We start from the raw sequence: 13,945 nt of genomic DNA, 5'->3' as shown, positions 1-13,945 counted from the left end.
TATATTTATAAAGTTAGCACTTTTAAATAAACATCGGTTCATTATTTTTTAGGATGAAACTTTGTGATCAACCACAAAAAAAAAAGATTTACACCAATTGAAAATATGAGATTTTAGGTAAAATAAAATCGGTCCTTAGATTTTTTCTAAGCTTTTTTTTTTTTTTTTAATTTGGCACTTAAATCAGAGTTCATCCCATGATAAACAGCAAACTCGATATTAACATCTTGGCTTTTTCATTTTTAAAATTTTTTTTTAGCCTTGATATAATGATTCCAGAATACTTTTATATTATCCATAATTTACTGGTATTATAGTTGATAAATTATTGTGCAAACATTTACAGCGTGTTTAGTTCTGATCATGGAAGTGATTCATCATTTTTTGCATGTTAAAATAAATTACATTATTACAAATTTCTTAAAAGTAATATTGTGTTGGTGAATATTAGTATCATATATTATTACAAAATTATTTTAACAAAGATTATCATTATTAGATATCTAATTTATATTGGTAAATTATAAGCTTAAAAAACATTGATAAGCTAATAATACTTACTAAAACAAATGGTTTTATGCACAAGAAGCAGGAAATGTTACCATCAATGTTTTAAACTTTTTAATTGATGAATCCAGTTTATGCTTGGTTCTATGCATTTTATAAATAACTTTAAAACGATAAACTGATTGTGGGTTCAAAAATCTTGTGTTCATAGGTATCATTTTTATATATATTTGAGAAATAATTTACAAAATCAACTTATTCTAGTTTTTTTTCTAACCTCCTAGGTTTATTTACAATGTATAATGACTTTATTCAAACAATAGTATATACAAATACTCTTCTGTTACCACATGACATTATAACAAAGGAAAGCTTATTCTAATATTTTTTATTTTATTTTATTTTTTTATTTTTATTTATTCTAATAAAATTCAACAAGGCTACTTAAGAAGTGCCTTTTTCCATACTTAATTATGTATACCAACAATTATAATAATGGGTGCATCCAGCCCATTTTGACAACAAAATGTTATCATATAAAAATAAATTGTTTTTAATGCATAAGATATTTACATTAAATAAAAATAAAGAGGGAAAAAGAGACAGAGTACAAGATGAAATAGTTAATTTAGATATGTCCAACAAAACTAGGAAGAAGACACACACGACATCTGGTTTATGATTGGATAACTAATTCATCAACAGGCTATTTTAATTTTTCGTTATAACTGCTGTATTAACCATACAAATTAATATTTAGACTTCTAGTAGTACTTCAATAAACTATTATAATTAGTTTAATAAAACTATTCAATTTACTTTATCGAATAAGATATAGTAGTATATTACTTATTCAAATTTAAAATCTGTTTATTGATTATGAATGTTTAACAGGAATTAAATCAATGGAATGCAAATCATTTCTGCTGTTTGTTATTCCTTATAATAACAATTTGAATTGAACTGTCATTAATACAATAGAAATATAATTAATTAAAATTTGAATTTCAAAACAAAGTTTAGGCCAACCACAAGCTGCTCAATCTAATCAAATATAATTTTTAAGTCAATTTAAACTCATAAGGTTCAAGAAATATTTAACATTGATGAAAAATTTAACTGTAAGTTTCAATTTATTTATCATTATTATGAATATATATTTATTATTTCAATAAACAATTACATTTATCAGTTTAGTTTTTTTAGTAAATAAAACCTAACCCTTTTTTAGTATCTACATATATTTGATAAGGGAATCATGCTTGTCATGTGAATAAATGTCTATTCATTATTTTCCTGACCACTGCAGAGGAAACAGCTTTGTGAACTCTTACAACTCAAATTTTATAAGGTATAGTACTTTTAGATTATTAAAGAAAATCATATATGTAGGCTAGAAGGTATGTACTATATGGAATTTCAATGTTTTGACTTATCATTGGTTTTTTATATTTGAAAACTTTAAAACATTATTTTTTAATTATATTTTTCCAACAGTTATTTGAAAGTAACATTCAAGAAGCCTATTTCAATTAAAGTTCTGATTCAATTTTAAAATTTAGTATGATTAATTTTTGACATAATTGAAAATATATTCATAAAAAAAACACAATGACCTTATTCTTGAAATTAATACTGTTATATTCTTTATTGAAAAAGTACTTTGGTTCATTATTATTAAACAGGTTAAATAACTGTAATTTAGTTAGATTAAATACTTAATTATGCAGCCTCTGAATGTAAATTGTGATATTAAATGTCAATATTGTGGAAACTCTTAATAATAGACACTACAATATTTTTTCTATAAAAAAAATTGTTGATAAATAAATTAAGGGAATTTTTTTCTGTTTAAATAATTCATTAAATAATATCTTTATTATAATACTAAGAATTATTATTAGTTCTTAATTTTTTATACTTCTTTTTTAATACCATAATATTTCCATGTTTTTACAAAATTATTGTAAAACTAAATTAAAGTTTTTAAGGATGTTTATCAAGTTTTATTAGAAATATGAATGTTCCATTATTTTACTTAAAAAAAAATGAGTTAATTTTAAATTTAACTAAATGACAGAGCAATCATTTTACTGTGAAGCCAGAAGCAGATTATAAAAATAATCCAATCCTTTGTTGCTGTTAGTAAACATCTTATGTATACTAAACTCATTTTCTTTTTATAAACAGTAATTGCTGCCAGTTTTAAATAACTTACATCATCACTTATAGAGTTCTATTATTTTTTGCTCTTATTTTTCATACAGCATGACAATAGTACTTTTAAATAAGGAAATTAGCAGTTTTATACTGACCTTCATTCTTTCAAGGACTTAACAGCATAGCTAAACTGCTTTATTAGTTTCAATGACTTCTTCAATGTGGGATCTCAAAAATATATTATCTATTTTATGTTTTCAAACTATTGTGAAATGAATTTAACATCAAATTAAAATTAAAAAATCAGTGATGTGATATTGTGTTTTTAGGAGTTTTTAAAAAAAAATGACTACTTACAAACTAACTTATTTCAACATTATGGGCCTTGGTGAAACCATTAGGTACATGCTCTCGTACCTAGGAAAGGATTTTGAAGACTTTAGAATTACTGATTATCCAAGCTGGATAAATGAACATAAGCCAAGTAAGTTACATTTAAGCTCTTATTTACTTATTTAACAGTTATTTTAATATAATATTTTATTTAATGTATTCACAGGTTTATAAACAATCAACTAATGTTGTTTCAAGGCTTCAATTCATAGGATGTGTTCAGCCATTTTTATAAATAAATAAATTAATATTAGGTAATCCTAATCTAAAAAAAATCATAAAAAATTTATAAATTGGTATAGGATAGTTATTAATTATTTATTGGAAATATTTTTTAAATAAATACTATATTACAATTTTTTTGAGAATGCCATAATTTTTATGGTTTTATCATTGAGAGTAAATTAATTCTTGTCTCTTGAATCACTTTTACTAATGAAAAATATTGACTTTTTTCTTAAAAACAAAACAAAAAAAAACAACTAGTTTTAACTATGCATTGTTTAATTAAGATCAAATGATAATGATGATCTATTGACTGTGATATGTAGACATTATCTGCCTCTCCTCTGTTATTTTCCCAGGATCTTAAACATCAAGCAAGACCTATTCATGCACATCAGCATTAATTAATAACTACACCGCAAAAAAATAAAAAAAATAAAATAAATAAATAATAAGTAAAATAACAATATAAAAACTGTAAAATTTATGTACATCTTTTCAACATTTTTTGTTTTTTTTCAGCTTCTTAGGGCAGAGAAAGTATGACAATCAAACAATATGTTTTTTGTATATAATTTAAGCGTTTTAGGATTTTTCCTCTGATTCCAAAAATATATTTTTATATTTTTTAAGGATCTCTTATTTTCTTAAATAATACATCTTTAATTCACGTTTATGAGTAGCACAGAATCTTTTAATATTTTTTGGGGAGGATGTGGAATGTCAACTACTCTGAAATGGTGTGGAGCAATGATAATAGAAAATCATAATCAATCTGTACGGACATATGCAATTTTGTTTGGTTTGATAAGTTGATAGTTTGTGTCATCTATGGCTGGTTTTGTATGTCTCCTGACTTTGAAATTCCGAAAGTCTTCGGGAGAATATTGTTATAATAAATTTGTAGATACAACGATATGTTTGTTGTCATTTTGAAGACGATCCCAGAAATTCGATCTTTTCTATTTTCCAATTATTACTAAAAACCCTCCGAAATTCGGTATTAAGTCCTAATTGCACTCAATCATAGAATGATCTCGTTTCTCTACAGTCACTTATTGGTATCCGCGAATAATTTTTACGCACACAGAGGTATTGAATTCTCATTGCATAAAATCTGCTGATTCTATGCATTCCAGTACTAAGCATATTTCAAAACGGTTTATTATACGAGGGCTGTCCAGAAAGTAACAGACGTTTTGGCCTATCGTGGCGAGGGGTGGGGGTAGAGCCGCCATCTTAGTGTCCGAACGTTCCTACATTCCCATCCAGCTGTTGTAGAGTGAGGACTTTTGAGTTCCTCACTTTGCTCTCTGTGAGTCGTCAAAATGTGCGCTGCAAGTCAAACCGCCACTTGTGAAGTGCGGTTTGTGATTTAGTTTTTGTTGGCTCGAAACAACAGGCCAATTGAAATTTATCGTCAGCTTTGTGATGTTTATGGACAGGGGATAATGAGTGAAAGCCGTGTGAGGCAATGGTGCATTGACTTTAAAAATGGCCGTAACAGTGTTCACTATGAGGACCGCAATAGTAGGCCTAGCCTTGTGACTGACGATCTGGCAATACAAATCAATCACAAAATTCGTGAAAACAGCCGTTTCACGACAACAGAACTATCGGAACATTTTCCTAAATTTCACGGAGTTTGGTGCATCAAATTGTGGTGGAGAAGCTTGTTTACCACAAATTTAGTGCTCGGTGGGTTCCGAAAATACTAACAGAAGACCATAAGAAACAGAGACTGGCTGCATTAATGACATTTCTCCAAGAATACAGCACAAATGGTAATGCAGTGTTGGATCGTATCGTAACCGGGGACGAGACTTGGGTGAAGTATGTCAACTGTGAAACAAAACAGCTGTCAATGGAATGGGTGCTCACACATTCTCCCAAAAAACCACGAAAGTGTTTGCAAACGCTGTGAGAAAGAAAGGCCATGGTTACTTGGGACTCCAAAGGAGTGCTTCTCGTTGATTTTCTGGAACGAGGAGTAACAATCAACTCAGAAAAGTATTGTGAAACACTAAGAAAGTTACGGTAGAAATCGCAAGGGGTAGATTTCTACAGAGAAAGTATTGAAAAACTTGTGCTACGATATGATAAATGTCTCAATTTGAATGGTGAATGTGACAAAATAGCTTAAGAGTGTACCTTTCAAATGTATATAATAAACTTTGAGTTTTTCAATTTGTTAATTGTTTATTTCAAAAACGTCTGTTATTTTCTGGACAGCCCTCGTATAAATATAAGGACTTGTACTAGTATAAAATTTTGTATTCCATCCTAATAGGTTATTCAATATGAATACAAAAAAAAGAATTACCAAATTAACAATACAAAGATAAATGTATATCTAATCATTATTACAGTAAGTCTATTGCATAAGAAATCTAAATAGTAAATCGTTAGAAGGCAATAAAACATCCTCTAATTAATAAAAAAATAAAACCTGATGACATCATTGAAAAACCAAGTACAACTATACAGGTTTAAAGTAATTAGAACCAAAAAATTATGAATTATTCTTTTTTGTTGGCCCCATGTGGAGAGATTTCAACCTTCTACAACGGACGTCTGAAATAGAAAAAATGTATATAACAAAAAATGACTTAGGAGCCTAAAAACGAAGTGTTGACACCTGTTTCTTTTGAAAAGAACTGTGAAGGCTGTTTGCAATCACTGAGGTCTGATACGTTCCTTACAACCGGGAGCTCTTCATTGCCCCCCCCCCTTTAATCAGTGAGGCAGATTTAGTAAACAAAACAAATCCTTGAGTTCAAGTGTCTTCTACCTAGTGCATCGTAATGGTATCCTTGAGTAAAAAATACTCGTTAAGTTTTACTGCTTACTCGCTGTCTTTGACCTTTACAATACAACAAACTACTTTTAGAGAATTAGTTTGACATGAAAAATGGGAAACTGTTACTTTATACCTCTTACTATTTATCAAATGCAATAACAGTAAACAATTGTTAATAAAACTTGGATTATTTTGTGTGTAGAGAGAGTATGTGAAGGCGATATCACCAATGAAATCTGACGTAACATAATACTCCTGCCTACGCCTTGGTCCCCTCTTTGACGATTACCATTAACTTTTGATTGATTAATTCATTATTTAACCCCACAACTTTACATGTCAATTTTAACCGTCTTGAAACTATCCAGGTCCAGTTTATGCTATTCGGCTTTTATTTTACCGCACGTTTTAGTGCAAGAGCCCAAGAGGAGAAAAAAGGCAGTTACCTCATCCCAATTTTTCATTACTTTAATGAAAGCTATGTATAATTAATAGTCAAAATTGGTGAATCTGCCAAGTATAGGTAGGGGGAATAAAAAATGGTGGCTGTTTTAAAACGATAAATAAAAAAACTAATTTTTCATTCGGAGCTCTATATCTTAAAAAGTAGGAACAACACAAGAAAACCAAAGAGAACGTCATTTAAAGAAGAGAAAATTTGCTAAAATATGAGCTCTAATAGAGTTATTTACATTAAATAGTTTTCGAGATATTTCGACATTTTATAAAATTTTCCTTTATTTTGAGTGTTGACAGACATATATTTTTTCAAAAATCCAACATTTTATACGAACAACTAAAAATTAACATTTTGTCAGTATATCATAAAAACTACTACTCCTACAAAGATAAACATAATTAACTATTTTGTAGTAAATTTAACTAGCTTTAATTTGAGCGCACCCAGATACCCGTACATCCAAAAGTTTCTGAAATGGAGTTTTTCATAAATCAAACTTATTGTCCGAACAACTATAAATCAATTTATTTTAGCAAATATCATGGAAACTACTATTCCTAGGAAGGTAAAGGTTGACTTCTTTATAGTCCATTAAACTAGCTTTAATTTGAGTTCTAATAGACATCTGTACGTCACATAGTTCCTGAGATATAAATTTCTCAAAATAAATTAACTAACTTCTAATGTTTCAGTAGATTTTTAAGAAATTTTGCTTTTCAAATCTATATCTCGAGAACTATTGGACGTAGCTCTTTTAGGGCTAATATTTCAGTAAATTTACTCTTATTTAAATAATGTTCTCTTATTTTTTCTAGTGATGTTGGTAGTTTTTAAGATATAGAGCTCCGAATGAAAAATTAATGTTTTTTTAAGGTTTTGAAACAGCCGCCATTTTTATTCCCCCTACCTATACTTGGCAGACTCATCAATTTTGACTATTAATTATACCTAGTTTTCATTAAAGTAATCAAAACTTGGGGAGAGATAACTGCCTTTTTTCTTCCCGGCTCTTGTACTATTTAGGTAGTCTTCATCGAACCTATGTTATTTCACTTTACTTTATTCTCAAGATACAAATAATTAATCTCTTTAATTATTTCTGATCGCTATCCATAACCTAACAATATCTTCGTGATTCTCATCTAAAGATTATAAAGTTTCAAACCAATTCATAACTTCTAACGTAAATTGATGTCGTATTAAAAGGTACTATAATTTCTTTCAATTGAAATTTTGGTGAATTTTTTTTTCTCTTGTTTATTTTTAGACTTTTTTTTTTGGTCTAATTCATCATCGTCGGTGTTCTTTTTAGTTTGTTTTTTTTTTCCTCGTGTTCATAATGTGACCCACAACCGTGCCCTGTGATAAGATCTTACGCTCATGATTTGCCATCTTCGTTACATCATGACATGATCGCGTTGATATCGGTATATTGGACCCGATGATATTAACGTTTATTTGCTAGTATCATTATTCCGATGGAGTCTAGAGAAATGGAAACAAAAAAAACTATCGATTAAAAATAAAAAATGATTGAATACTATATTTTTTTTAGAGACGAAACGGCCTTATAGACCACGTGAATATCATTTCTTCTCAACTTTCTCCACACTTTCCTCTCCTTTCTTTCTTGCCAACTCTTTCTTTCAGACTGCACTCTTTGGTCCATACTCTCCCCCTTCTCACTTCTTTGGCACCCCTTTATCTTCCTTAATTTTTCTCTATATCCATCTCTATTGAGGCAGTCTCGACCTGAGATTCCTAATTTCACTGTTTCTTTCTTCATCTGCTTAATGTACCCTCCACCTCCTTTATATTCCCACATTTTACCCCCAATTAATTCTGCTCGGGTTCATCCTGACCATGTGACCGTATAAACGCAGCCTCCTTAACCTAATGTCCACTTCCAGGTCAACCATTTTTCTGATAGGCCTCAGCCTATATCCCTTCGCTAACTTTGCTTGCCCAAAAATCCTCCTCAAGATTTTCCTTTCTATTCCCGAAAGTTTCCTTAAGCTAGGAAGTGATGCGTTCTCCATTCCATACAGAATAACCGGTTTGACAATCCTGTTTAGTGTCTTATGTTTGCTCTTATTGGAAGACCATTTTTATAGAGCAAATCTGAGTCTTTCCATTTTGGCCAACCTCTCCTCCATACCCTTTCTCTCGGATCCATTAATACAAATAATTTCCCCTAAATACTTGAAGCTATCTGTCACCATGATTTCCCTATACTTTGATTTAATTATTTTTTTCCGAAAGTTTCGATCCGTAGTCATCAACTCCGTTTTTTCGAACGATATTTGCAAGCCGAATCTTTCAGCTATTACTTTTAGGGTGTTTAACTGCCCTATTGCTTCATCCGCAGATTCCGCCAGGAGGACTAGATCATCAGCATAAGCCAGACAACTAATTTTGCCGCCGCGCTATTTTTGACCCATAACTCCTTCATTACTTTATCCAGTACTACATTGAACAGTTCTGTGGACAGACAATCCCCCTGCCTCAGACTCATCCTGATCCTATATTTTTATATACAATAAAATTAATTTTCAGCCAATATATCAATATTAAATTTTTTTTTCAGAGATGCCATTCGAAAAAATACCATTGCTGGAATTCGATGGACATAGGCTGCATCAATCAATGGCTATATGCAGGTAATCGTTCTTTAAAAGTAGTTTTCTTAAATTTTTTTTCTGAAGCTAAATATTTTTATTCACTTAAGAAATAATTTTTTTAATCGCATACAGTAATAATTTAATACGCGGTAAAAACCCTAATTTTAAATGTCATTTTTAAGTTGTAAAATTTTCATGCACGAATTTGGCTTTGGTTTTTTTTATCCTTATAACCATTTAAACAAGGCTAGTCTATAATAATTGAACGAATTTTAGTAAACATCTGAAGCGTCCTCCAGTATTCTATACTGAACTTTTGTGTTATAGAAATTGTATCTATAAAACAATATTTCCTCTATGCCCTTTTTCAAAGAAAATTTATTTGTTTTACTGTTGTCTTTTTATGCTCTTAATGATTTTGTAAACAATTGTCCACACAATAAGGATGCTTAACCCAGTAGAGGGAACGGGAAAAATTGTGACGGTAGTCACAGGAGGATGTGATGCTTAATAAATTCGGCTATTCAAAACACTGTTTAATCCTAAACTTATTTATAAAATAAAATAAAAAATGGAAAGAAATGAAGAAATTGTCTTTTATATTCCAATTATTATCATTGGATTAAAATCGTCTGCCTTAAGCTTTAAGAGGTAAAGATGATAATTATTAATACAATTTAAAAAAATTAATTATATCATTTCCAGAAGTTTCACTCCTGTCGACCAGTCCCAAGACTTTGAATTTGAAATTTCAATTGAAGTTCGTTACTTGTTGAGATGACTTCGTGATGGTTCTTCATAATCATTTTCGACTTCACTAATCCACTTGAATTGGCTTAAATAATTTAGTTTGTACATTATTGCATTTACTTGATCTCTCTATCAGTTGGCGCTTCAACCCTGCGATAGGTCCTGGCCTCCTTTATGAACATCCGCCATTCGGCTCGGTTTTGGGCTGCTGGCTTCCAATTTCGGACTCCAAGCAGATCTCGTGTGTCTTGTACCACGCCATCCATCCACCAGAGCTTGGGCCGTCCGACTCTTCTTGGACAATGAACTCTTTCTTCTTCCATGACTCTTTTAGGCATTTCGCCGGGATTTATCCGTGCAACATGTCTTGCCCACCCAAGGCGTCCCAGCCTAACTAACATCTATCTCCTGGAGCAGCTCGTAGAGTTCCTTATTTCTTCTTCTTCTCCAGCCTTTCTCGTACCTTATCGGCCCATAGAGTCTTCCAAGGATCTTCCTTTCAAAGACCAACAGATTATTTCTATATTTACTTGATCGTGATCACAAATTAAACATTTCATTATTTATTTCTATTAATTAAATTACCATATTTGAACTCTAGTGAATTACATAATTAGTAAAAAACAATTGCTTCAATATTTAACTTAAAACTATTTCCTCAGGTCAGATTAATGCACGTCTTGCCTGTGTGAATTCTCATAATCAACTAACTAGAACCGCTTTATTAATGCATGGCATTGGCCAAAAAATAAAACAAATGAAAGTCTTTTTTTATTATCATTTTGATCTCTCTCTATTTTAAAAATAATTGTTAATTCTCTTTTAAATCTTTAAAACCTTAATCCACTTTATATATGTTATATAAGACGTTTTACAAATTCTTATCGCTAGTATATATCGTTAATTATAAGTGAATGAGAATCGGCGTTTGTTTTACCTAGACTGCATTGTTTCAGTCTTTTAACAAAAATTATCCTGATATTGATATATTTAAATTTATAATATAAAATTACGAAATATTCATTTGAAATATAGATGATTAAATTAATGTTATATATCAACTTAATGCTTTAATATTGCTATTTAAGACGTCGTAAATAACACTAAGAAATAATACGTTTAAGACCTATTAAACGCCTTAAGCCCTATATTTCGAAGGAATTATTTATAAATCCTAAATAATTCTTAATACTTAATCACGAAATAAATTTTAACATTTTTACACATAAAACATAAATGTTTTCTTTTATCATCAAAAAGGATATTTTCTTTTTAAAAAATATTTTTCATAATATTCATATTTATTGTTCTATTTCTAATGTTTCTGTTCTGTTATTGGCAACAGTAAACATTATTAAATTTAATTTTACAAGAGATATCATTCAAATATATATTCCATTAAAAGTTTCATGTTTTTTTTTTCAAAATTTCATTTAGGTTTCAATAACAAAGTAATAAATCTAACACTTACGCATTTTTGAATAGGTACTTTGCAAAGGAGGCTAAGTTGAATGGTGATAATGCTTGGGAAGAGCTTCAAATAGACATGATAATGGATTCCTTTGTTGATTTTCGTCACTGTGAGTATTTATTTATTTATTATTATTATCTTGAAGAAATTATTTACTTTTAAATTAAATAGAAAAAAAATACTATTCTATTATTCTATGTCTTATTGATTCATCTAGATTTTCGAATCTGGAGATGGGGAAGGTTTCTACGATGCAATAGGATGCGATAGGAATGCAATCCCATAATTTAATTTAATTTGATTTAAAATGTCTTTAGTAAATTTTTCGTGAAATTTCCTAGTCTTCATTTTACAACATAAGACCAACTGCATTGTGCAGGAACAACTCCATCAAGATCTCAGGATGCCTGTTCTGATTGTTGATTATGCATTTGCATAAACATTATGCACAAATATAATACTATACTTTGTATTTCCTTTGTCCAATTTCAGGAAATTTTTAAATACTTCTCGATTTAACTATCTTAAGGTTTCCTCTTCCCATTTTAAGCTAATATTTCATTTAAAAAGTGATATAGGACCGTTGAACCCTGGGGTTCTTAGTGGGGCGGGTTAGGCGAGGAAGGATGGCCTTTTTTTGTTTTATGACCTCTTGAGAGATTGTGACATGTCATGCATCAACCAACCTCCTCGCTATAATTTTCTGAGAAGTCAGATGAGTAAGGCTACCATGGAGGGCGGGAGTTGAGAGTTTCATGCCGTTTTCTAATTTCAAGAGCTTTTTAAATTTTTCTCGATTAAACTGTTTTAATGTCTTCCCGTTTTAAGCAAATATTTAAAAAGTGATGAAAGACCGTCACTCCCTGGGGGTCTTAGTGGGACGCATCCGGCCGGGAAGGATTGTCTGGTCAAATTTATGGCATTATTTGGAATTTTCATGAAAAATGTCATTTTGAAATGATCAGGAATATTTCAGTTTTTGACTACTACAATGAAATAATATAATAATAAGTATAATATAACAATTGTAATAATATTATATATTATATAATAATAAGGTAGCTATAGTAAACAGTTAATAATTATAAAATAAAATTGTAATTTTTACATCAATGTTACAAGGTAGTTTACAAAGCAGTTCTTAGCAGTATCCAGTGACTACAGCTCTAGTTCTTATAACCCCGTTTAGTCATGAAGACATTGAAAAAAATAATTTTTAGAGAATGTTGAACCACATTATTCTGTTGGTTTTGATATTCCTCATGATAACAGTTGTGACGTCTTCCCGTCATATAACAGTTGCAATGCTCTTTTTGGGTTGGGATTGGAGTTCTAGGTGAAAAGGCACCCTAATTTAAGCTCCGTTTATTATTGAAGCAGTGTGAGGTATCATGAAGTAGCAGCAAATCATTGCCAGTACTTCATTAGCTCAAATGGAATCAGATATTCTTAAAGAATGTCTATAGTATAACTGACATCATTTAAAGTGCTGTCATCAGTAAGGTGTAACTCGTAGTTCAGTACAAATTTAACTGGCAATGGACAAATCTTCGTTTCTACAATCAATGTTCTGGCAGGAGTGGGACTTTTCGGTTTTCTGGCATTCATACTAACTTCTTACAACCTTAATTAGAGGAATGTGGACTTCTCGGACTCCTTAAATTACATTTATTACTTCATAGTGTCTTAAAATATGGGATTGAAAAAATCACTCGTCGCTTCATATGCATGGATCTCCATGTGTGGTTACCTGTCTTGTAGACTATTGACTGGTCAATGAAAAAGCATTTGATGTGTTCTCTCTTCATGGAAATTTATCCGTTTCCTCCGTTAAATTTAACTAAATGTTTAGTATTTCCAATTTTAAACAATACAGAACCTCTTTTAAGAAAATAAGTTAGTTAAAGAATTTATTTGCTGAAAGGGGATGAATCGCCCTAAGAAAAATACGAAATAATCTGTGCCAATTGATGCAGTCTGAAGCTAGAATAAATAGGTATTAACTCTTGCTTACATTAATAAACAGTAGATCATTTCTTACTTATCTCCGAATAAATACAGTTAGTACAAAAAGGCTACATACACCACAATATAAATTCATTCATGAAATAATGTATATTATTATGAATTAATTAAAATTATACTTTATTTTTTTTCTATTAAATAAAGATCTATAGAAGATTAAATCATGCTTATAATATCATTTCAGAATTGAATCCATACAAAATGTTTCATAATAAATGTCTGCCATTGTTTAGTACAACTAATAAATCTACATACACCTTGATTTAATCCTTTAAATATAAACAAACATTTAATGTTTACATTCATAGAGGTTTTCTATGGTTTTATTTCTTAAACAAGTCAGTTAGAATCAAAGTCAAGCGATGACAACTGCTCAATATGGAAATTTTTGAGAGATTAGGCAGTTAATTGTTGCTCATAAAACCGGAGGGATATCATTACGCGAAATTGTTAATAAAAATGTTTCGACAGTTCAGATTGTTATTCGAAATTATAATACCAGGGCATTCAAAAAGTCCTGTCGTTTTTCGTTT

General features: G+C 30.0%; 1 protein-coding gene across 2 annotated transcripts in view; it reads left to right on the top strand.

Annotated features, from left to right (window-relative positions):
- Positions 1-1,752: 1,752 nt before the first annotated feature.
- The window catches only part of LOC106678617 (glutathione S-transferase), a 33,298-nt gene continuing 21,105 nt past the window's right edge, over positions 1,753-13,945 (top strand). The window contains exons 1-4 of one of the 2 annotated variants that reach the window (XM_067050936.1): positions 1,753-1,858; positions 2,997-3,151; positions 9,133-9,205; positions 11,402-11,496. In XM_067050936.1, the coding sequence (XP_066907037.1) occupies positions 3,013-3,151; positions 9,133-9,205; positions 11,402-11,496 (307 nt within the window). In that variant the 5' untranslated portion in view covers positions 1,753-1,858; positions 2,997-3,012. The remainder of the gene's footprint in view (positions 1,859-2,996; positions 3,152-9,132; positions 9,206-11,401; positions 11,497-13,945) is intronic. The other variant, XM_014417220.3, reaches the window with a different exon arrangement.

Source organism: Halyomorpha halys, unplaced genomic scaffold (genome assembly GCF_000696795.3).
Source record: "Halyomorpha halys isolate HHAL.00 unplaced genomic scaffold, Hhal_1.1 Scaffold150.1, whole genome shotgun sequence".
NCBI classification, from domain to species: domain Eukaryota; kingdom Metazoa; phylum Arthropoda; class Insecta; order Hemiptera; family Pentatomidae; genus Halyomorpha; species Halyomorpha halys.
This window is presented reverse-complemented; position numbering and strand designations above follow the sequence as displayed.